At 54.2% G+C, this 23,653-nt stretch overlaps 1 protein-coding gene across 3 annotated transcripts in view; it reads right to left on the bottom strand.

Annotated features, from left to right (window-relative positions):
- The window catches only part of SMG6 (SMG6 nonsense mediated mRNA decay factor), a 106,898-nt gene that overhangs the window by 55,840 nt on the left and 27,405 nt on the right, over positions 1–23,653 (bottom strand). For all 3 annotated transcript variants that reach the window (XM_057420769.1, XM_057420767.1, XM_057420768.1), the window contains exon 10: positions 22,311–22,456. In XM_057420769.1, coding sequence (XP_057276752.1) covers positions 22,311–22,456 — 146 coding nt within the window. The remainder of the gene's footprint in view (positions 1–22,310; positions 22,457–23,653) is intronic.

The following is a 23,653-nucleotide window of genomic DNA, read 5'->3' as shown; positions in this document are numbered from 1 at the left end:
AGCCTCATCCCAAGGGGGCTCCCCCCCAGCTTAACCAGCTTGCAGGGAAGCACAAGCATCCCAGTGGGTGCTTGTTCAAGACCCCTGAACATCCACCAGCCCTGCCAGCAATAGCTCTTAAGAGCTTAATCATAGGACAAAGAGGAAAGAGCCATAAATCAAGAGAAACTTTCTCTTTATGCCTTTCACCACGTTCCTTGGGAGGCGGGAGCCTTGGATTTCATGGAGCTGGGAGCTTGGAGACAGTGGTCACAATTGCTATGGGGTAGCAGAGCCCAGGCTGCCACAGGAGACAAGTCAAGGTGAGGGTATGAGCAAAGGGCTCATGTAATTAGGGTGTTTAAATAGAGCTTGTGGAGTGTTTTGGGCAACGGGCAGTAAGGAAATGAGCTCTTAGCACCCATAGCAAGGTCCATCACCCACAGGACAACGTGTCTGAGCCCACACTGGCACCAAAACAGATGTGCTGAAAGGGGGGTTGGAGCAACAAAACTGATATGGAGCATTGTAATGGGGCATTGTAACCTCTAAGCTGAGCTGGTCATGCACGATGCATTAAGACATGAACTACGTGGAAAGAGATGTTCTTGGAGGTTGGAGTGACAATTGGATGACTCCTGTCCCTGCAGCTGAATAGCACTTGTATAACCTGGGGACACCACTAACAAGAGCAGACAGAGAGATCCTGACCGCCCAGGTCAGGACAAACCCTGTCATTTCCCCATATCCACAGAGGGTGCAGGAGAAGCAGAACTGCAGCATCGGGTCCAAAGGCAATCCCATATCCTGTCCCCACAGGCAGTCACCAAAAGCTTGGTACCAGAGACACGTTCAGGTGGCATCGATGGCATCCCATCAACTAAAGCTGCCCCTTCCAACCCCGAGACCCTAAATCAGGCTGTAATCAGAAATCCCTCCTTTATTCCCACCATCGATGCCACACAGCCAGGGAACAGTGCAGACAACAGGCAGGGATCACATGGAAAAGAAGGTGCCACACGGAGAAGTGATACTCCACAGGAAACTATCCATCACTACACCAGGCTGTGCACCACCAACCACAACACGTTCCCCCCTCCACCTTCCCTCCTTGCAACGGGGCAGACACGTCCTGTTAACGCCGGCATCAGCTCAACAGCTCCTGTCACCACGTCACCTCCCAGCTCCCGCCTGCGCAGCCACCCTGTGAACCGGAGCACGCAGCTTGTTGGAGTTACAAATGTCACCTTTCAGCAGTGCCATCGCCATCAAAAGTGCTGTGGAGGGGGGGGGAGAGGAGGCACCAGTACCTAAATAACTGCTGTTAAACCACAATATAAGCTCAGGGCTTTGGGACTTGCAGCTAAGACTGACTTGGGGTGAGCCCTTACCCTCACGTGCTGCACCACCACCTCCTGGACCAAATAGAGCCCATGGAACCACGCTGTGGTCACAGCAGGGAGCATTCTTAGGCTGGATCTGTTCCTTGGTCACTTGGAGCCCCACGTCAACCCCACCAGCAAAACTCCTGAGGTACATGCAACACTGCACAGGGCTAGAAAGGAGCAGGCAGAGCGTGTTAAAGGAGGAATGTCATCAACCTGAAACAACGGGCTGGGTGATGCGCATTACCCCACACTTTATACGCTTGAATTTGCCTCCAAGACCTGTCTTTCTGCACCAGAAAATAAAAGTGAGAGCATCTGCAAGCCCCGTGCAGATGTCAGGGCTCCAGATGCTGGACATGAGCTCAGTCTTTTGCAAGCAGAGCTTTGAGCACCCTGTTATTAAGCCTGCCTGACACAAGCCACTCATAAGACCCTTTTCCAGTTGGCTCTGGCTGTAACTATGGGAGCTGAAGTTTCCATGCTGGGTGCCTGTCTCAGCCCGAATTCTTCTGGAAGTCTATAGCCAGAAGAGTTCGGCTACTTGTGAGGCAAGGAAACAAGACAGTGCCTTCCCCTTCCCCTTGTGTTTGCAACACCCCACTTACAGCCTTTTCCTTGAGCTAATCTAGCAACTGCAAATCCTGGAGAGGGGATCTGCGACTTTGCTGCAGGATAACCCTTTTAGCAAAGAGTTTTCCTGCCCTGTCCACACTTGGCCAAGCTATGAACATCCGAAACACAGCAGTTTTTCCATATTCAACAGGAATTCACTGCAGCAGCTAAAACCTTCTAAGGTTTCACCTCCCTGAGCATGCTCCCTCTTCCTTATACCTAACCTGCGCTACAGGCAGCAGAACAACAGCCCTGCTCCCATCCAGCACGTGGGGACCTCCAAATGTATGTCCTTGTGCTAGTACTGCTGCTTGCTGCGAGCTGGAGATGGGACACATTCTTCCAATGGAGCCCAGGCTATGTGCTCTGAAGCACAGGCCAAGAATGAAAGGAGGGAGAGGGGATGGGATGGAAAAGATGGAAGTTGATGAGCATCGGACTGCGAGCACAGAGGAAAAGCAGCTGGGAACCAGGGATGGGTGGGTTTTCTGATGCTCAGAAACCCCTCTGAGCTGCAGCAGAGTCCTCCTGTTTCTCTGCATGTAGGAAAGAGGAGTTTCCCCCCCCTCCAGCTGGGTCCTGGTTTGCTCAGAACATGCTGTTTGACTACCAGGAGGCAGTTTCCTCTGCACAGAGCCTGCTGCAGCGCCCTCTGCAAGCATCTACCTGGCCTTTCAGCTGCATCCACTCAGGGGCTGCGAGCTCAGCTCCGACCCAGGCTTTCTGCAGTCCTAAATTCCACAGGGAAAAGGGTGCTTGGGAAGGCGGGGGGGGGGGAAGAGAAAGAGACAAGAGAGAAAAGGGACTTTTCTGTAACGGGGAGAAACTGGTGCTTCTCTGAGCACGTTATATCCATGGAAAACATAAACCAACTGTCGTCAAAGTCGTCTGAGCTCAGGAAATGGAGCGGCCGGGAGAAGGCTGCCATGTGGCCGGATGTTATGTATTTCTAATTAGTGCTATACATCTTTCAGCAGCGAGTGTCCTTTTGCTGGGAAACACAACGTGCTGCCCTTGTTATTGTAACTGTCAGAGAGTGCTTAAACAGATAATCTCCAGGAAAAGTGATAAACACATCCCCTCTCCCACTAGGGTGTGCAAAACAGCAGTGCCAAACCCCTCTTAGGGCAACGCAACCAGCCACAGGAAACGGGAATGGGAAAAAGAGCAGGCGATGCAAAGGGACGGCTGCCTCCGAGGAGAAGGATTTGCTGGAGGAAGCTTCTCCGGTGCCATGTGCCGAAGGAAATCCTGCGAGGGACAATCAGGGCAAGCACAGGCCCTCATGGGGAGGGGAGAGGGGGGCTACAGGTGAGGGTTCCCAGCTGCTCTGCTCCAAGCACGCTGTGGGCAGCGGTGGAAGCCAGCCCCGGGAACCCCATAGCTCACAAGCAAGCAGCAGACGTGCTCCTCCAGCCATCCCAGCTAACGCAACACGAGGAGCGCCGAGTCTTTCGCTGTTAAACACCAGCCAACAAGTGTTAGAGTCTCGAAGGAGAGCTGATTCCTTTGATTCAGGCAAGCGGGCTGCTCCAGCCAAGGGTCAGGAGGACTCCAGTGAGTATTTCCATGCTGGCCCCTCCATCCTAACCTGAGCTGCGGCTCCAGGCCGGGAAGCCTGGAGCAGCGCCGGCAGCAGGTGGCCCCAGAGCAGGCAGAGAGAGCAGCAGGGCTGTGCTTTGCTCCAGAGGAGCACCAGCTGAACCCACCTTCCCTGCAGACACGGTAAGGGACCGTAAGAACCATCAAAGCAACAAACAGGTCTCCAGACACAGTCCCAAGGGTGACATAAGGGGCCGAGCAGGGGATGCAGGAGGTGGAGGAGCTCGGTGAGTGCAGTCCTGAGGGTGAGTTGTGCCTGAGGCTGATGTGTCAGCAGCTCACAGCACAGACAACTGAGTCACCAGCCAGTGCTGCCCTGCGGGGCAGGAGACAGAAGCTGCTCACCCCTGAGCTGACACCACCTGAGGGCAGCCCGTTTGCTCTCTGACTGCTCAGACACACCAAGTGCTTGCTTTCCCTGTGAGTCACTCCCTGCCAGACACGGCGCTGGCAGGGTGCAGGGCAGCCCACTGGTATGGGGCTGTCTGCAGGAAGAGGGTGAGGAGCTGTTCCCACCTGGTCCAGCCTCCCTGTCGTGAAAACAGCACAAAACCAACGGGAACACAAAGCAGGAAAACGAGGGGGATGCTCACAACTGTGGGGCATGTCCCTGACATTCCCTTGCAGAGGAGCTGTGAGTCACGGGCACTCCTGGTTCTCCATTCCCAGTGAGTCACACACACACTCGTCTGCCCCCAAAAGAGCCTGGGAACATGGAGACACTTGCTCAGGTCTGCTTTATACCCTGAAAAGGACCTGGGAATGATGGGCAACGTCCCTGGAAAGATGCTCCTTGACTGAATTTGCAGAGTCATAGAATCCCTGAGTGGCTTGAATTGGAACATCCAGCTCCAACCCCTGCCATAGGCAGGGACACCTTCCACTGGAGCAGCTTGCTCCAAGCCCCTGTGTCCAACCTGGCCTTGAACACTACCAGGGATGGGGCAGCCACAGCTTCTCTGGGCACCCTCACAGGGGTTGTGCTGGCCTCCTGGTACCCTGTGGCTGAGCTGGACAGCACCACCTGCAGCACACAGGGTTGAATCCCCACCAGAGCAATCTGGACGGCCCTAAGCCACCTCTCCACTCTAACCTCTCCCCATGGAGAAGCAGGAAGACCCCAGGGTGAGGGGGATCTCTGCTGCAGCACCCAGACCCGGCAGCACTTGCTGCACGTGTGCTCAAAGCAGCCGGGGCCGCCCAGGAGCTGAAGCTCCCTCTGCTCCGTGCTGAAACCCCGTCTTGTCCGAGGGGAGGGAAGGAGGGAGGCCTAGGAGGTGAGGAATGCCGGGGGCCTGGGGAGGATGGAGCAGCTCTCCCTGTGGAAGCCATTAGATATTCAACACTTCATTTGTTTCCAGCCGTCCTGGACTGCAGCGCTGGGCTCTAGGACGGGAGGCTCTTCTCTGACGTAACCAGGAAGCAGCTGCAAAATTAAGGAATCCCTCATGACATCATAAAAAAGGGTAGATGGTTTACAGGGGAAGGTATAAAAGTTAATGACAAATTCCCACCCGAAGCAGCAAACCTGCCCGAGAGCCACAGGGGAAGCCAGGCTCTGCCCGACACCAAGGGGCTGCCTGCCCAAAGGGTGCCAGCTCCCTCCGGATGAGCCAGGAGCTGCCCATCCCCACGCACGGGGCTGGATCCTTGCAGCTGGGGTGTGATAACCAGCTCAGTATATCCTTCCTGACCCCGGCAAACAGGGCTTGGGGCTGGGCAAAGGAATGACTTGACTTGTGTGCTGGGGACGGGCCAGGAGTCACCGACAAAGAACATCATTGTGAAGTGAGTCAGGAAGAGATGCTTATGCCTTGCCATGAAGAAAGCAGACACGTGCACAGAGTGCCCCCCACACCCCGATTTCTGCAGCTCTGGGAGACCAATAGGTCCTGCAAAAGGTGGTCAGAGCAGTGGCACACTGCCCCTTCACCTCCATGCAACCCAGGCTAGCACAGAGAGAATGACATTAGCCTCGAGGACAAGCCCAGAGCCATTTCCACTTGAAAAGGGAAAAGGACAGTGGTTTAAAATTAACTGCAGCCTTTTCCAGGAAATATCAGTGGAAAGAAGCAGCCATTTTTAGAACTGTTATTCTCAGAAATTTCCTGAAAAGACCCATCAGTCAAAACACAGATTGAAGCCATTTCCACTTGCACTAAGCAGCACGTCGGAGCTCTCCCTCCGTGCTCGGGGTGCCTGACCCAGCTTGGCAGGGTGCTGCCCTGCACCCCCCCGGCCCCAGCGAGGCTGCAGAGTCAGTTGTGGATGTGAACCACCCCATGGAGTGTCAAACACTCCTCCAGAAACACACATGCCTCTGTTTTCAGTAGCTACATTCACACTAAGACACGTCAGCCCCCAACCATCACAGCTGGGGCAAAGGCACCTACAGTCTCACCCACACTGGCAAAGCCTGAGGAATCATCAGAGGAACTTAATTCTCAAGCACTGCCTTCACCAAAGCTGCTCCAAATGACTGAGGTGATGTTAGGACTTCCAACACAGGCACAGCAAAACCTTCACTTGCCTCAAGAGCCACTGGTTCTGCTGCCAGTGACTGACACAGCATGAACCTGACCTGTCTGGCAGCTAAAAGACTGGCAAACCCACATGTACATCACTCCCGGCTAGCTTGGAAACGAGTCTGTCCCTGTGTATAGAGCTCCTGACCAGCCTGGAACCAGCTGTCTGCTGCTGCAGAGGGAATATTTGCCCTTAGATGCACAAGCAGGATGGGACCGGAGTGGCTGCAAGGGCCTGAAGGCGAGCAGGGGTTGGTACATGTGAAGGGCATCGGGATGAAACAGGGAATACTGCACCTAAAGAAGTAAGGATGTGGATGGCAAGGGGATGAGAACTGCATGATCTCTAAGGTCCGACCCAAACCATTCTATGGTGGAAACGCTGGGGCACTGCAATGCTGCAGCCCTATACAAGAAACCCCCTGATGGCCCCATCCTCTGTCTGTAGAGCTCTATCAGCCTTTCTCGAGGAAGCCAGCTGCACAGCCAGAGCCCTGAACCTCACCCCAAACGGGGCAGGGAGGAAAGCAGGCTCCTCAGCACATGTGCTGGAGGGAACACGCTGCCATGGGAGCCCGGCTCGGTGCTACGCAGCAGGCATGGCAAGCTGCTACTAGCATCCCACCCAGGAGCTGCGTGCGCCCAACCATAATTGTGTCAGATGTTATTTACAACGGGGGAGGAGGTGTGAACAGGGCTTCCCAAGAGATTTACTCCAGCCCGGAGTGAAGTTGTACCAGGACAATCGCAGCAAATAAAAGGCAGCCTTTTTCCACCCTCTCCATGCTGGAGGTGGGCATGTCCTTGGCAGCAAATGCAAGCAGACAGCCTGGAACATGCCTCCTCTGGTGTGAACCTTGGGGAGAGCTTCAAGCTTGGAGGGAAAGTTAATGAGAGAAAGCGCCTGCAGACAGGCACATTTGGAGAAAGCAGCCCTTTGATGGGGCAGGAACAGCAAAGTGCTGAGCTTCCGTTTCAACACATTCCCTCCTTTGCTGCTCTTCTTTCTACAGCTTCCTGAGGGCCACTTCGCAAAGCAAATGCCAAAATGTAAAGCAAAACCCATGGACCCCCCCTCACTAAAAGGTCCTCATTGGATGCTGCAGGCCTGAAGCCCCTCCTCACCTCCTGCTCCAGCCCCTGGTCACCTCCAGTGTCCCTGGGTAAGGCCAGGGGCATCCCCAGCCTCAGTCACACAGCCCAGCCACTGTGCCTACAATAAAGCTTACCTAAGACTTTCCATTCTAAGACCCGGGGTTTAGTTCCGAAGGACTTTGCCAAACTTTAACCATTTAGGCTGCAATCCTTCGTGCCAAAAGCTTTCTTCGAGCTGAATTTATTGGGAAAATTTCATCTACAAAGGTTGAGGCATTTGCCAGAATGAGGTTAGGGAAAATAGATTGTTCTTCTCAAGTTAAAAATCCTTTGACCACTGCAGTGAAATCCCTCTCACCTTCGCACTTTGGAGCAGGAACCGGGAGTCTGGCAAGGAACGGCGACAGGGTCTGGACGTGCCTTCTGCCACCTCCATCCACCCCTGCTTTGCCAAGGTGGGAGCCTATGGGTAGCTGGGTGCTCGCTATCAAATAGCTCTCATGTGCCACTCCAAGTGATGTATCGGTTGGTTCATCTGCTTGGACAGACAAGGGAAGAAGAAACCAAGCCTCTGGGGCCCCCAACACACAAGGGATGTGGAGCTGTTGGAGTGAGTCCAGAGGAGGCCACGGAGAAGCCGTGAGGGCTGGAGCAGCTCTGCTCTGGAGCCAGGCTGAGAGAGCTGGGCTGGGTCAGCCTGGAGAAGAGAAGTCTCCTGAAGGGGAGACCTCAGAGCAGCTCCAGTGCCTGAAGGGGCTGCAGGAAACCTGGAGAGGGGCTTTGGCCAAGGGATGTAGGGACAGGACAAGGGGAATGGCTTTAACCTGCCCGAGGGGAGACTGAGCTGAGCTCTTAGGCAGAAGCTCTTCCCTGTGAGGGTGCTGAGGCGCTGGCACAGGGTGCCCAGAGAAGCTGCGGCTGCCCCATCCCTGGCAGTGTTCAAGGCCAGGTTGGACACAGGGGCTTGGAGCAAGCTGCTCCAGTGGAAGGGGTCCCTGCCCGTGGCAGGGGTTGGAGCTGGGTGAGCTTTAAGGTCCCTTCCAATTCAAACCAGTCTGGGATTCTATGGTTCAGGTGGGACAATGGAGAGGGAAAGGCAGGCCAGGGAAGGTCAGTATTTATGTGTCCCTCACTTGCTGGCCACGGTGACATGGAGATGCTGGGCAACTCTGCTCTGAGTAGGAACAAAGGCAGCTCCTCAGGATCATGTTTTTCAGAGAACTCATCTCCCGCATCCCAAGGTGAGCAGTCAAGAAACTAGAAAACCTGTTCTCCTCCTTCAGCTCCATTCCCTAGCTGTGCATGTTAGAGATACCATGCAGAAAGCCATCCAAAGCAGAGATGTTTTAAGACAGAAGCCACTGAGTTTACACTATCTAATTATTTGGACCTGAGCTCTTCCTATGCTCCATGCGGCACAGAGCATGACGGTAACACTTCATCAGCGACCTCTCTGTAAGAGTCCCATGTGAAGGGAAAGGAATTTTACAAGCAAAAGGACAACAGGAAAATTGAGCCCAGGATCTCTCTGCCACGTCATCATCTCATCTATCACAGGAGGCCTTATCTGCATTCCCCCACACCTCAAGTGCACGGGAGTGCTGCTGAGTGCTGGCTTTGAGGCTCGCTGGGTTTGGAAACAACCCCTGACAATGGTTGTGGAGAGGACACAGCCACATTCACCCACCTGTGCTCTCGTGGTGAGCAAGGACCATGGTCTCCTGTGGAAATCTGTGCCAAAGGGAGGTTCTCAGGTGTCAAGCGAGCGATTCCCTGCGGGAAGGGCTGAGACCACAGGCAAAAACCCACAGCACGCAGAGAACCCATTCCAGGAAGTTTAACATCCGAGCCCTCCTGTTAGCAAATACGATCTCAGTGCTCCAACAGCTCAGATGGAGCTGGAGCCTCAGGTCCCCAAACCCCGTTCAGACTGCAGCACACTCGCCCCAGCTATTGCCCCCATCCGCCACAGGACTCAGTAACTAAAAAGCCTGAACCTTCCACATTCATTAACAACCATAAGACATAACGGGTTTATGCCAAATTCCTCTTTCCCCCTGTGATTTGAGATAGGATTGGCATGCCCATGAAGTTCCCTGCAGCTACCACTGCTGCACCATTCCCAGCGGGCCCATCCGCAGGGAAAGGCTGCACTGGAAGGGAATGGGGTGCCTGAGCACCCTTTTCCTTTGCTGTTATACACCTCATGAGCGGAGAGCCCGAGGGATCCTGCTCTCCCATCCAGCCAGCGCCGTGCTGTTTCCTGCAGAGAGTTGAAAACCTGTTGTAGTTCCAAAGTGAGCTTCGGTTTCACTGCGAGCAGCAGCTCCGAGCCTCACAGTTACTATACAGCCGAATAAAATAGGTTTTCATAAATTTAACGCCAGCATGTCTGTGTTTGGAAACTTTGAAAATCCATGTTGTATGGTTTACTGCACTGGAAAAGGTGCCAACAGAGTTTCAAAGGAAGGGAAGTGTATAACTGTTTCCTTTCAAATGCATTTTCCAATGGGATCCATTGAGGGAAAAGGCTGGAACTAACTAAAACATTATTAAAAACTGTTATGAAAAGAGACAGAGAGATGGAAAAAGATAGACAAAAACTCCAATACACAGCCGAAAGGGAGGGAGGGAGACAGGCAGGAAGAAAGGGGATACGGGCAGAAAGACACTTTGGGTGGGGAAAAGCGGGGCGAGACGGGGAGTTTGAACTGGCAGTCGCCCTTCGTGGTTTCATAGTGTTGCAGATCAATTGATCAGGATCTCAAGTGCTGCTGGCCCGGTGGCACAAGGCTGAGACCACAGAGCTGGCTGCGAGCGCGGCGCTCGCGAACTGCTGACCTTCACTTTTCGACCCAAAAATATGCCTTGGGAAACAGTTCCCCCCAGGTTCCAAGCCGAGCTGCCAAGCGAAAAACAAGCACTCCTAACCTGAAGCAACAGCCTTCCACCAAAGCAACAACCAGGACTAGTAACCTGAAGTAACTCCCTAGTCTGATTCAACTAGCAGTAACCCAGCGTGACATGTGTGCAGGGGCTTGGCTCTTCCCTATTCCCTGAGTGGAGCGGTGAATTCTCCAATCCCTGACACCAGGGATGCAGGAATCAGCCCTCGGACTGCTCCAATGTGTTGGCCACGCTCGAGCTGCTCTAACAAAGTCTATAAATACCAAAGTGATCGGGTCCATATAGCACGGTCGCAGCCCGCATCCAAAAACCACCGCTCCAGCTCTGCGTTTGCTGCCCTGCAAGTAAAGGGGGAACAGAAAGGGGATGAAAACATCAAATACTTCAGTGCCCTGGACATCGGGAGGCTGCCAGGGTCGGGGCCCAGCTGGGAACGGAGCCGGATCTCTGCTGCTCTGCCAGGCTTCAAAGAGCCAGGCTGGGGGTGGGCAGAGCTCAGCATGCGCCTGCAGAGCTCCAGGCCTGTGGTTCTGCGGGGTGCAGTAACCCTGGGCTGTAGCGCACATGTCGAGGGATGAAGGGGGAAAAAAATAAACAGACAGACAAAAGAATGAGGATGCTCTGCCAATTCCAATTGTGCAGCTTTTATTTTAAATGCTTATCAAGCTGAGAAAGAGCAGAGTTCTTGGAAAACAAGGTTTCCTTTCTTCCCATGCCAGTGTCAAACACCCTCAAGGACGGGTACAGCAGAGGCGCGCGCTGCCGGCCGCTCTTTCCCCAGCCGCTATCCCATCCCATCTGCCTCGGGAAGGGTCTGCAAGGAACAGCCTTGGGGTTTCTGCTGAAAAGATCTTGGATTTTTTTGGAGGTTTTTTTATTAATCTCCAATCTGGCTGGGTTCAAATTATGGCCAATTCCCCACCAACACTTCTGGCTAATAAAAATCAATTTTTACAGGCCCTAATTACTGCTTTCGCTGAACTGCTCGACAGGAAGCTGAAAGGCTGCAGCTCTCCAGACAGCAGCAGACAGTAAAAGCAAGGCACCCGTGAGTAAAGCTACAACAGCGAGTGACTCAGAGGAGCCGAGCCGCCGGAGGGGCGGGCGCAAGGAGGGGGGGGGACGGACGGACGACACTCGCACCCGGCTGGAGCGTGAGACACACGAAGACACCGTGCGCACGGGTCGCCCGTCAGTCACAGCACCCACTACCTGTGACGCCAAGGCTGTTCCCAGCGGCCGGGATGCTCCGCAGGGATGCTGCGGATGCGAAGCACTGAGCAGATTATATTTGGAAAGGGCTGCATCGATCGAGTGCGGGTGGAAAGGAGAAAAGAGATGCTTCGCAGCACGGCTCGGGGACAGGGGATGGAGAGGAGGGGGCTTCGCAGCCCGGCTCCCACCTTTGGTTCTCTCTGTTACAAACACAGTTAATTGAAGGAGGTAAAAATAGAATCATAGAATGGGTTGGGTTGAAGGGACCTTAAAGCTCCTCCAGCTCCAACCCCTGCCACAGGCAGGGACCCCTTCCACTAGAGCAGCTTGCTCCAAGCCCCTGTGTCCAACCTGGCCTTGAACACTGCCAAGGATGGGGCGGCCACAGCTTCTCTGGGCACCCTGTGCCAGAGCCTCAGCACCCTCACAGGGAAGAGCTTCTGCCTAAGAGCTCATCTCAAACTCCCTTCTTTCAGTTTAAAGCAGAGCAGGAAGGTAGAATATTCCTCTCAGAACAAGAAGCACCCAGCCTGCCCTCAGCTACATGCACAGCCCCACCAGCACAGCACAGCACAGCCCCAAAGGCCTTCCCAAGCATGACAAACAAGCAGGAACCCACTCAGTGACTGCAACCCACAGGCATCCCCGCCAGCGAGCTCGCCCCATCCCTGCTGCTCTGCGTGGCAGCAGGGAACACCTTCCCTAGAGCAAAGCCACCAGCCCAAAACACAAACCAGGGCTGCTGGAGCCCTTCGCAGCCGCGCAGGTATCCCGGCTCAGCGGGGGAAACGCTGTTCTGTGAGATTGATTAATTCTTTTTCCCTTTCTTAACCAGGATTACTTTAATTTTCGAGGCCTAATGGAGTCCAGCTGCGATGGGGAGGCAGCGCTGCAGCAGTACAAAGACAGACCTTTACACGCTGGTGCAAGCTTGTACGACGGCGAGCGCGCACACACACAAAGCCCTATAAAAAGGATGCACTGCAGCGGGATATTTTTAGTCTTGACAATACAGCACTAAAAATACGACTTTGTTAATACATCACTACAGAAATATTCCCAGTGTCCATTCAGGAACGGGTTTAAAACATTTATTTTTGTTTCCTTTTGCAATGGTCAGAGAGGAGGGAGAAAAATAGAAACTCATTGATAAGAGGAAACGAGAGAGACATGAAAAATTGAAAACTACCTAAAAGCTCATGGAGAGGTTTATTTTATTAGTTCTTAATAAATATCTTGCAGATTTCCTCAGGAAATACACCAGATCACATGTAAAATAGTTTGGTACTGATGTCAACTGTGTCAGCATATGAAATCTATTAGGGTGAAGCCACAGCAGGGTGATCAGCGTGCTGAAAAACTGCACGGCACAGAGGCAAGGGGGGGTGGGGGGAATCTCACGGCCCTTCCAAATTCTTCGAGAGGTAAAAAAGTCAGCCAAGACGCAGAGAGAGAGAAAAAAAAGATCCCACATCCTGCTTTGCGCTGCCAGCAATGTGAAGTGCCCAGAGATTAATTCTATGTCTGGCCTGGAAATGTGACTTTAAAGCATTGGAGGAGGAGAAAGGAACGAGAAGGCCAGGCGAACCGGGACTGGCACCATGCCACAGACCCCCCCCCCCACCAACCCCTTTCAAACCCTCCTTCCCAAGCCGTGTTTCAACGTAGACAGCAGTAAACCCCAACAGACAGCAGCTCCCGGGGCTGCCAGGGCCTCGCACCAGCTGGGGCGCGTCTCCCGCTCCCCGTGCAGATGGACCCGAGAGCATCCCTTCCGCTCCTCCGAGACACACACCAGCCCATGTGGCAACGGTTTGCTGGTTGGGGCCCCCCGAGCGGGATGAGCCCCGTGCTCTCCCAGCACCAGGCATGAGGTCTTCTTGTCAGACCTTGGCTCCTCGGGCCCTGCTCGGAAGGGTTTCTGCTGTTCCCAACCCGCCTTTGGCAACCGGCGCCTCCTTCTCCGTGCCATTACCCGGAGAGCAGGCGCTGCTTACGCAAGACTGCTCCTCTGCTCCTGGGTCTGCTGGAGAAGCACTTGGGAGCTCACCAAGGCAGGGTCAGGGGACCACACGCTCCCAGGAGGGACAGGAGATAGGGGAATGAAGATATCTCACAGCCAAAGCATCTCCCAACCCACAGCAATACTCTCCTGTCTGCCTCTTGGCACATCCCATAGGCTGAGGGACCTGAGAGCGCATGCCGAGACCTGTGCCAACCTCAAACAAACCCCTTACCATGCAGGTGTCACCTACAAGCCAGCCCTATGGTCAGCTTTAACCACATCCATCACAAGCCACATCAATCAGCATTAAAAATAACCTTTAAATCAAAAGAAGAGCCATATATCTTCAGTGCCATCACGCAGGCAACGTTAAACTGCCCCAATACATACTGGCTCTGAAGCTGGACTGAGCATCACGTTACCAAGGCAACTTGTGAAGGTCACACTCAAGTCCTCACCTTCTTCCTGACCATCAACGAGTACAGGCAGAGCTGGTGCTGCCAAGAACCTGCTGTTCGGGCACGCACGGTCTCAGGCAGACCCTAATCAGGGAAAATAAAAGGTCTCCATATAGAAACCTGCTCAGGGTCACCTCCTCCCTGCAGATGCACTTGGAAATGGAAACACAGCCTTGGTTATGCTGCCATTCTTGATCCCAGCATTAAAGCAAGAAGGGATCCCAACAAGCCCCCAGGGGTGCTCAGTCCCAGCTGAAGCCCCACGGGCACCAGGCACCCAACTCACTGAGAAGCTGCAGCCCATGAACAGGATGGATTAGATCAGATCTTGAGAAGTTCTTCCCTGTGAGGGTGCTGAGGCGCTGGCACAGGGTGCCCAGAGAAGCTGTGGCTGCCCCATCCCTGGCAGTGTTCAAGGCCAGGTTGGACACAGGGGCTTGGAGCAAGCTGCTCTAGTGGAAGGTGTCCCTGCCCGTGGCAGGGGTTGGAGCTGGGTGACCTTTAAGCTCCCTTCCAATCCAAACCATTCCATGATGCTATGACAGAGCTGGCAGGAGACAAGCCCATGGAGCAGCCCCAGTGAAGAAAGCCACCCTGACCGAGCTGGCAGGCTGCATGGGGCATGGGGCTGGCAGCCCTCCCTGCCTACACCTGGCAGGTTATAAAACAGCCCCACAAGCTCAATCAGGAGTTTTACAGCTTCACAAAGCAGCATAATTAGCCTAATTATACAATGTTCTCTCTGAGAATTAACCAGAAATACAGTAATTGACTCGGTGCTGCTTAGAAGCACGAGGAAATCAAAGGCTCAATGCACATTAAAGAGTCAGAAACATCTCTTTAAAAGCGAGAGGATTTCCTGTCTCGCTGCAAACATCTAAAGCTTCAGCAAAGCCACTGCACCTGGTGTAACCCCACTCAGGCTCCCTGGCACCCCTCTTTCCCCAGCACCAAAGCAGGGGTGAGGCACAGCCTCAGGCCAGCAGCCTCAGGCACCTCCTTACTCATTTTACAGCAGGACACATGGTTGCTTTGTGCCAATGCTCCATTTCCTGCCTTTCGCTTCACACAGCAACGCTGCTTCTTCATCACAATCATGGTCTTGCTTCAGTGTTCAGTGTTTAGAGCAGGTCCATGCCAGCACGAAAGCCCCTTCCAACCTGACCTCGCTTGTCACCAGCTCTGTCCTGACTTGCTGCTGGGGCTGCTGAAGCTTGGCTCTAAAGCAGACTCGAATTTTGTGATTACAAATCATTTCCCCTCTACTTGTTGCCCTGAAATGAGATCTCGGTATCAAGCCTGCGTTGGGTGGAACAGTTTCAAGAGCAGGCGTAAGGATGTGCTTGTGACAGGCAAAACCAGAGCCTGATCATCCAACCCTACCTAACAGGGGCTTTTACTGCTCTTCGGTTGGACTGCAGAGCCTGACGCACCAGCAAGCACTTGGTTCTGCTGGCAAGCTTCCCCTTCCCTGCCACAAAAGCCCTGCTCAATCTTTTGCCTCCAAAGCCAAGGTCTAGATTTCAGAAACCTGACCTGCAAGTGGAAATTCCCTGCAGCGCGTGGAGTATTGCATCTCCTGCTGGCACTTGTGGCAGGGGGAAAAGGAGTCACAGGGCTTTCTGGACACACGTTTCACTCGGGAGTCTTGCATCAGAGGGCAGAAGCCAGCAGCCAGGAAAATAGCTCCAATTTACAGTAAATAAATCCCCAAATATGTGACAATCTGCCCTTTAAACAGGAAACAGAGGGGAATAAGCAAAGGAAGACTTTGGTCTAAACATTGCTGCCACCAAGCCTCAAGAGCCCAAGAGGGAGGCTCTGAAGACACGTCTGGACCAGAAGGGTTTTACCTGAACTCTGCTGATGTGTCTCAAGTCCAAGACAGTTTCCTTCCCCAAGAGGAAAGGCAACTGTGCCAACCTCCAGCATTCCCAACTGGCTCTGGAGGGCCAGCTGCCACCTCCAGACACATGCCAGCCCCTCAGGACACCCAGGAAGCTGTGTGGCCATGGAGATGAGCAACGCAGGTATTGCTCCCTGTGCTGTTTCATCCTTCTCATCCTGCTCCCCCTGTGCATGGACACAGCGAGCAGCAGACATCACTCAACAACAGGTTAAGGATAAAAGCCTGTTGGCACAGCTCAGCACTTGCTCTAGAGCCTCTCTGCAAGCTAAGCAGCATGGGGAAGGATGGACAGCAGCAGCAGCCAGCCCTGCTCTGGGTTTCCTCTCCTGATTACAACTCAAAACTGAATCAGACTGGTTTGGGTTGGAAGGAGCCTTAAAGATCATCCAGTTCCATGCCCCAGGAACACCTTTGACCAGACCAGGTTGCTCAAGGCCCTGTCCAGCCTGGCTTGAAGTGAGTAAGAGCAGCAATGTGAAGGGAATTTAACATCCAGTTCCTCCAGACTTAAGCCTTTGGGAAGCATTCAGTCTTAAGACCACCTCGCTGAAGACAGCACTGCCCAGTCTCAGAGAGAACCAGCACACCAGGTGCACGCTGGTGAGCTCAGTCCAGACACTTCACTCCACACTTGCTCCATTACCAACAAAGCCCTAGAGAAGGGCAGCTACAACACTGCTAAACCCCATCCTCCTAGCACCAAGTGGGCTGTGTTTGCCTTACAGAGTCCTCCAGGCAGGTGGAGGGACCTCAGGCTCTGCTCTTGATGTGGCACAGCACCGCAGATGCTCAGCCTCCCCAAGACACAGCCCTGCAACACACGATCTTCACCAACCTCCCTGATGTTGTGCCCATGTCCCACAGAGCACAAAGGTACCAGCTGGACTCTGGTGAAGCACATATTTACCATGCAAAGAGGGGAATTCAAGAGAAAAGGCCTCAGTTCTGCTCCCCAGACATGGAAAGATCAAGCTGCTGCTTCTGCTATCTACAGCCTGAGGTTTATGAAGCTTTGCTTTGCGTCTAATTTTAAAACCACCAAACCAAAGCAAACCATCCACAGCACTGCTTTATTTTTAAACCCAGTCAAATGCACTGGACTCCTCTGCTTTCCACTCCCAGCACCTTTTGTCTGCTCCAATATGCAAGATGTGGTTAGAGCTTCATGAAAAGCCATTGAGACGTGGCTGCAGCAGAAGAGCGGTACCTGCTTCCGCTGAGTCTTTTTCTGATGCTGCAGTTAAGGTCTGACAGCAAAAGCTGGGTCCAAGAAACCAAACAGCTGTGGAGATGGTCAGAGGTGAGGTTCTGCTGGGGGTAGACACCATTAGCAACAACTCAGGGGATATTTTAAGGGTTCAGGCTTCAGCTTGCAACCAAAGCAGCTGTGGTCAGCAAAGCAAAACACGTTCCATCCATGTACAGGGTGGCAGCGGAGCAGGCTGCTGGCTGCAAAGCACAGCCTCATTTTGGGGGGGTTCTTTGGGTTTGATGCCTCCTCTCCAGCCAGGCTGGAGAATTCACATCCAAAAGGGGTATTCCTGTACCTGCTTAGCTGGTTTGCACTAAGCTATAGACCCTTTGTGGTGTCTATCAAGACCTGGGAGAGATGAGCATCTCAGAAGCTGGTATAGGTCTTGAAGGAGCAAGCAGGACCATGCACACTAGCAAACCCTTGCAGAGGCTGTAGTTAGCAGATGCTCACTGTGTAAGAGCAGTTCTCCGTGAGCCAGGCAGAGCACGTCTACACCCAGTGGCCTGTGCAGTACTGACCTACTCTGCACTGGTGTGGCGGTGCAAAGGGGATGCACACCACTCTGAACCCACTGCAGGGAGCAGGATGTGAATCCTCCCTTTCTGCACAAGGCTTCCCAGCAAACTCTATCTCAACATAGAAAACCCAACCACCTTCCACTTGAGAAGGCGGACCAAGGAGCAGTGACCCTGACACACTACCTGTCCTCTTGAACCCTCCTTTGACAGTGGGACTGCTGCTCAAGCAGCAGCTTTTCCTCCTCCTCCACCAGCCTCCAGGCTGCTCACCCAGCTTCCCCGCTGCTTCAAACACAAGCCACTTTCCCAACCCTCAAGCTAAAGCTAGGCCAGAACCTCCCTGTGCCTCCATGCCCTGACTCTGCTCGGCCCCAGGGGGATGCAACTTCATTCCCTCCATGTGCTGAGGATGCACATATGGCAGCCCCCTCCCCTCTCCACTTCCACCTAAAGCCCGACCTCCTAACAACCTCCACCCGGCACAACGCGCCTGGCCCGCGATGCCAGAAGGCATCCAGGTGCTGCAGCCTGATGCTTCACACCCACAGCCAGGCAAATTTGCTGGGATTTCCGGGAAGTGTCTCTAGGGTGCCCCGTGCTGCTGCACCCCCAACTTTGGTGAGTGCTTGTTTGGAATGCGGGGCCATGGGGTGTGGGGGGGGGAAGGAGAAGAGAGGGGAAGTTATTCTGGTGGTGGCCTATGAATAACATCCAGTGATTTATAGGAAGTATAATCCAATAATACAGTAAAATAAAACAGTGTGTCTGAGATGGGTTTGATTCCAGGAATTATAAAACAAATTATTAAAGAGAGAGAGAGAGAGGGAGCCTCAGAGAGGCCAGATCGGAGTAAATTGGGCACAGATGGGGCTGGGTTGGGGGGGGTTCCTCTCCTTCTCCCCTCACCGAGATGCCCCTGCCGCAAGCACGGCTTCAATTAGGCCTCTCACAAACCAGAGTTTTATTTCCCCAAATTACAGAATTAAAAAAAAATTAACATTCTTGGCGTGCTTGTGGTCGGGATAAAGGGATCCAAACTTCTCCCCGAGTCGCTCGGCGCAGATGGCTACCAAACTGTTCAAACGGGCCACCCCACTAAGGTCCTGCCCCAGCCAGAGCCCCCACTATGGCCCATCACTATGCCTACGTGATGATGGAAAGCTCTAGTAACTGCATGTCTTTGCCATGTAGAGTGGGTGCCCATCCCCTGGGTGGGCCCTCCTTGCCCCATGGGTTTAAGGTCTCCAAGGAGCCTTTTCCCACCTGGAATGCTCCCAACAGGAGGTCGGAGGGACCCTTGCTGGCCACACTCCTCCCTGCACCACGGGGCGAGCGGCTCACTCGGAGGGATGCTGTTTGATGCGGAGCAGCAGGGGAAACACTTCATGTGGGAATTCTTTGGCTTCCTCTGTCAGAGAAAACAACAGAACCAATCCATCTCCCAGGGTCTGCCCAGTGCTGCCCGGCTGCACAGGCAGCTGAGACCAGCTCCAACGTGCCTGGTGCTGGCCCTTGGGGACAAGCACAGCTCTGCTGCCTGCACCAGGCAGTGACCGTGGGGCTCTGGGTTTGGGTACTTGGGGATGGAGAAGTGACCTGCACTGGGAGGTGGTGAAATGCCACGTGCTGCTCACAGCTGGCTCTGAAACCAGCTGAAACACCCAAGTGCACCCCAAAAAAGGCTGAGAGAGCTGGGCTGGGTCAGCCTGGAGAAGAGAAGGTTTCTTAAGGGGTGACCTTAGAGCAGCTCCAGTGCCTAAAGGGGCTACAAGAAACCTTTGGACAAGGGCCTGTAGGGACAGGCCAAGGGCAATGGCTTTAACCTGCCAGAGGGGAGACTGAGATGAGCTCTTAGGCAGAAGCTCTTCCCTGTGAGGGTGCTGAGGCGCTGGCACAGGGTGCCCAGAGAAGCTGTGGCTGCCCCATCCCTGGCAGTGTTCAAGGCCAGGTTGGACACAGGGGCTTGGAGCAAGCTGCTCTAGTGGAAGGTGTCCCTGCCCGTGGCAGGGGTTGGAACTGGATGAGCTTTAAGGTCCCTTCAACCCAAACCACTTTGTGATGCTATGATTCTAGAAGAGCACTTGGCAACCTCGCACAAATTGATTTACAAAGAAGTGGCATCCACCAGGAGCCAGAAACACACAGGAGGACACACCACAACTGCCATATGGGGGACACACAGCAGGGCAAGGACATCCCTGAGGGACCCCAGCAAACCCACACCACAGCAAAAGAAAATGAGTAAAAAAGCAAAGAGCAGCAACATAAAGCATTAACAGACGAGTCCCCAGCCTCCCCTGCTGCCTCACTGAAGCAATGGGGACAGATCATCATCTACAGCAAAACCAGGGGAAGCAGAGACTGAGATGAGGCAGGACTGGTGTGTTTAAGCCTGAGCAACAGCGAGGAAAGCTGTAGCTGTGATTAAATGTTGTGCTCACGAACACAAAATGCTGCAGGAGCTCCCCAAGTCAAGACTGTTTTAGTGGCAACGCTGCCCCACAACTGCTGGCACCACTGCATCACAGCACGAGGGGTTCATCAGACACGGCGCAAACAACAAATCCACAAGTTTCTCAGGAATAACCGTGTCTCCAAAGACCTGGAAATACATGGATGGGCGGGAGGGAGCAGCTCTCCCTGGGGAAAGTACCCTGAACAGCAGGGAAGGGAAGATCTCAGACCGACCTCCCTCCCCTGGCCCTGAACCCATGGATCAATTCCTGCTACTGGGAGCTCACAGCTGAAGGTCAGACAGGCCCGTGCGATGGGAAGGACACAGACACGCTCTGATCCCAGATTTGCAGAAGGATTTCAGTAGGAGGAGATCTCTGGAGGCTGTTTGGTCCAACGGCAAACTTAGATCCAGCTCTACAGACCTGACGCAGCCAAGCTCTGACTACAGCGAGCCTGGCTCACGGCTCCCCAGTAATCCCTGGCAGTGGGGATGCAGGCAGGCAGGGAGTGCTCCCTGTGCCCCCCCCCCCCCCCCAGCCCCACAGGGATGGATCAGCACCCTCTCCCACCACTGCCCCTGCTACTGCAGCGCAGGGAGGTGACTCATGTGCTGGGAAATGGAAACCTGCACCTTCCCGACAGCGTTCCTGCCGTATGCTCCAGCCAACGCTCTGCCCACAGCAGCCCACACGCTGGGGAGGGAGCCAAGACCCTCACTCCGCGCTGGGCACTTGGTAATCATTCAGCAAACGTTCTCACTTGCCTTTTAAACCCTTTCCTTTTCCTCCCTCCCTTCTGCATCCAGCTCTTCCCAGTATCACAGCGCCAGCACCGAGCCCAACTTGTGCTGTGCCAGCACTCGGCTCACAGACCACGAGGGCATTTGTGCTGATGACAGGATTTGCTTTGCCAGCAACAGTCCCAGTGATATTTTAGGGGCACCAGAGCAAGGAGCACGCAGGGAAATCCCTGATGGGCACCAGGGATCAGATGGCAGAGCAGGGCCATCCGACCTGCAGGAACTGCATGAGCACTGCCACCTACTCCACAGACCCCAGCAGGACCAGGTTTGCTTTCTGCAGAGATCCAGAAGCTGGGAGCAGCTGGCAGATACCCACACAGGAGGCAGAAAACTCCTGGAATACTGATTTTTCCATAGGAGATAAAAAGCACTCACTTCCTACCACTCACATCCACAACCCCGCTATGGATGGAAGAGCAGAGTCCAGTGCTCCAAGAGCTGGGAGTGATCCACAGGGACCTGCCACACAGCCCAGGCAGATCTCTTCCTCTCTTTACCACCCGCTCCCAGCTGCAGCACACACACTGTTAATACACCTACCAGGGGCCACACAGAGGCATTTGCTCATAATCATAAAGTACTTTGCAGCTCAAAGATAAACACACTGTTGCTGGCTGGCATCTAGCAGGAGGGTGGGAGGGCAAAGCTGCTTCCCAGCACGACTGACAGCTTCCCCTGGGAAAGGAGGGTGCCTGCAGGGCTGGCCGGGCAGCAGGCACACAGGAGCTGCTTCCCAGCCCCCGTGGCTGGTGCTGGTTCAACTCCATCAGCTGATCTTGGCCACTAACCACCAGCCTGACAAGTGGCCAACAGGCTCACGAGGGAGGAATCTGCCAGCAGCAGCTCTGGGGCTCGGCCTGATCACCCACATGGTGGCTTCAGCTGAAATCCATCAGCTCAAGACTTCCATCTCTGGGATCTAAATCCCAAGTGAAACGTTGCTTCATCCCACCCAGGATGCACAGCTGCATCCCTGCTCTCAAACACAGACCCGGGTACCTGCTGCCATGTGTGTTGGGAAAGACACATCCCCGGAAGCATCATTTCAAACTCAGTGGAAGACACTGGTTTGGTGGCATCTCTGCTGAGCAACCAACACATTAAACTCAACTATGGCAGAGACCACATGGGCGGATGGAGGAGGTGATGGGGAGGAGGATGAGTAATACCAGATCTGCTTTGGTCTCTGGGTGCCTCAGTGTGGGGCATAGCCTCCAGCCTGACCTTTCAGAGAGCAGCATCACATCACCCAGCCACCTGCATGAGCAATCACAGCCAACACCACTCTCCCAACAGCCAATGGCTCCTACATCTTCCCAGTGCAGCACAGGCACTGTGCAGGGCCCAGTGGAAGGCAGAGCCATGGAGCAATGCCTTCCTTCTGTGCTCGATGACTCAGGCTCCCGGGAGATGTGATGCCTCCTCGCTCCTCAGACACCTCCAACCAACGTCCCTTTGCTGTCCCTACACCCTCAGGCATTCAACCACCCTACTGCTCCCCCATCCATGGTAATGCCCCCCTCCCTGCTCCACACAAGCAGGCTGATCCCCCAGCGCGGTTCCCCTCGAGCAGCATGTGGTACCTTTGGGCTGGGAGTTGTACACTGCAAACATGTTGATGGCCACAAGCTGGAGCATGCGGGTGCTTCCGATGGGAGGGGGGCTGTGCTGCAGCAGGACCTGGAACTCCCTCAGCACCTCCTCAGCCACCGCAGGGAACGTCTCCATCCTGCAGACAAAGAGAGAGTCTCAGGCTATGCCCAGGGGTGCAGGGTGCTCTGGTGGCACTCCCGGCAAAGCGGAACACCCTTGGGTGCTGTGTCCCATCCGGGAGCTGCAACAGAGGCAGCTGAAGCCTTCCTTAGAGAGAGGGTAGCGAGGGATTGCTGTGTGACCAGCAGGCAGCATTCTTTTGGCAGGAAAACACGGCCTTTATGAGTCATTTCTGACCAACCATTTTTTTCTACTGACTTCTACCAAGCTGGGAGTGATGCCAAGAGGCCAGCAGCTCGCTTGGACCAGGAGCAGCCCATGGGACTCCCAAGAAACCCAGGCTGCAGCAAACTGCACACACTGGTGCCACATTGCGGATGTGGCAACTCTAAGCGTGTTGTACGGCGGCCAGAGCATGCTTCCTCCGCAAGAACAGTGCCTATCCCTGTGCTCCTCACTGCAGGAATGGATCCCATGGCACTGAGCCCTGTCCCCTCAGGCTACACGCTGTGATTGAGCCCCTAAACTTCATCACTTAGAGCCCCACAGGACGGGGACTCGCAGACTAACAACTGCTGCTGGAAACATCAAAGCTGGAGCTGGTCCCTGCAGCGCGCGGCGCTGCTGTCGCTCATCAGGACACAGCAGCCAGCGGCTGCAGTGCCACGGCTGGGGATGGGGTGAGCTTTCAACACTGCTCACAAGCACCCAAGCAAACCTGACGCATTCACCCTGCTCTTCATCTGACAGCACGGAGGGAATTGCATGAGGTTACTGTTGGATCCTCAGCAACCTCCCTAGAGAAGTGGGGTCAAAAAGTGGGCAGCAATCTGTGCACAGAAATGACTTTTGGTTGCCCGTAACAGCCCTACCAAAGAGTCCTCCCCTGGTACTCCATGGAGACAACTTTGTAACCAGGAAACCTGGGAAACTGTTGAGGTCCTCCTGTCCCACCACCTTTGCTGCTGAGCTTTCTGTGCTGCTTCTTGCTCCTGCACTAGAAAAAGCCACAGCTACACTCAGTATCTCACAGCAAGCATCCGCTCCAGTTATCAGTGACACTGCACTGCTGTGCCCACAGGGGAGCAAAGGAGCCAAACTCCACAGTGGGAGAAGCATGAGGAGCTGGGGCAGGCAGCCTCAGAGGCCTCCATAGCAATTTCCTCTATCTTCCCCCCAGAGATTCAGATCTTGTGATATCAGCAAGCTACAG

The sequence above is a fragment of the Pezoporus wallicus genome, unplaced genomic scaffold (assembly GCF_028554395.1).
Source record: "Pezoporus wallicus isolate ANWC-B61680 ecotype Strahan unplaced genomic scaffold, APGP_CSIRO_Pwel_v1 contig_14787, whole genome shotgun sequence".
Classification (NCBI taxonomy): domain Eukaryota; kingdom Metazoa; phylum Chordata; class Aves; order Psittaciformes; family Psittacidae; genus Pezoporus; species Pezoporus wallicus.
The sequence above is the reverse complement of the archived record's forward strand: the minus strand, read 5'-3'. Positions and strand labels throughout refer to the sequence as shown.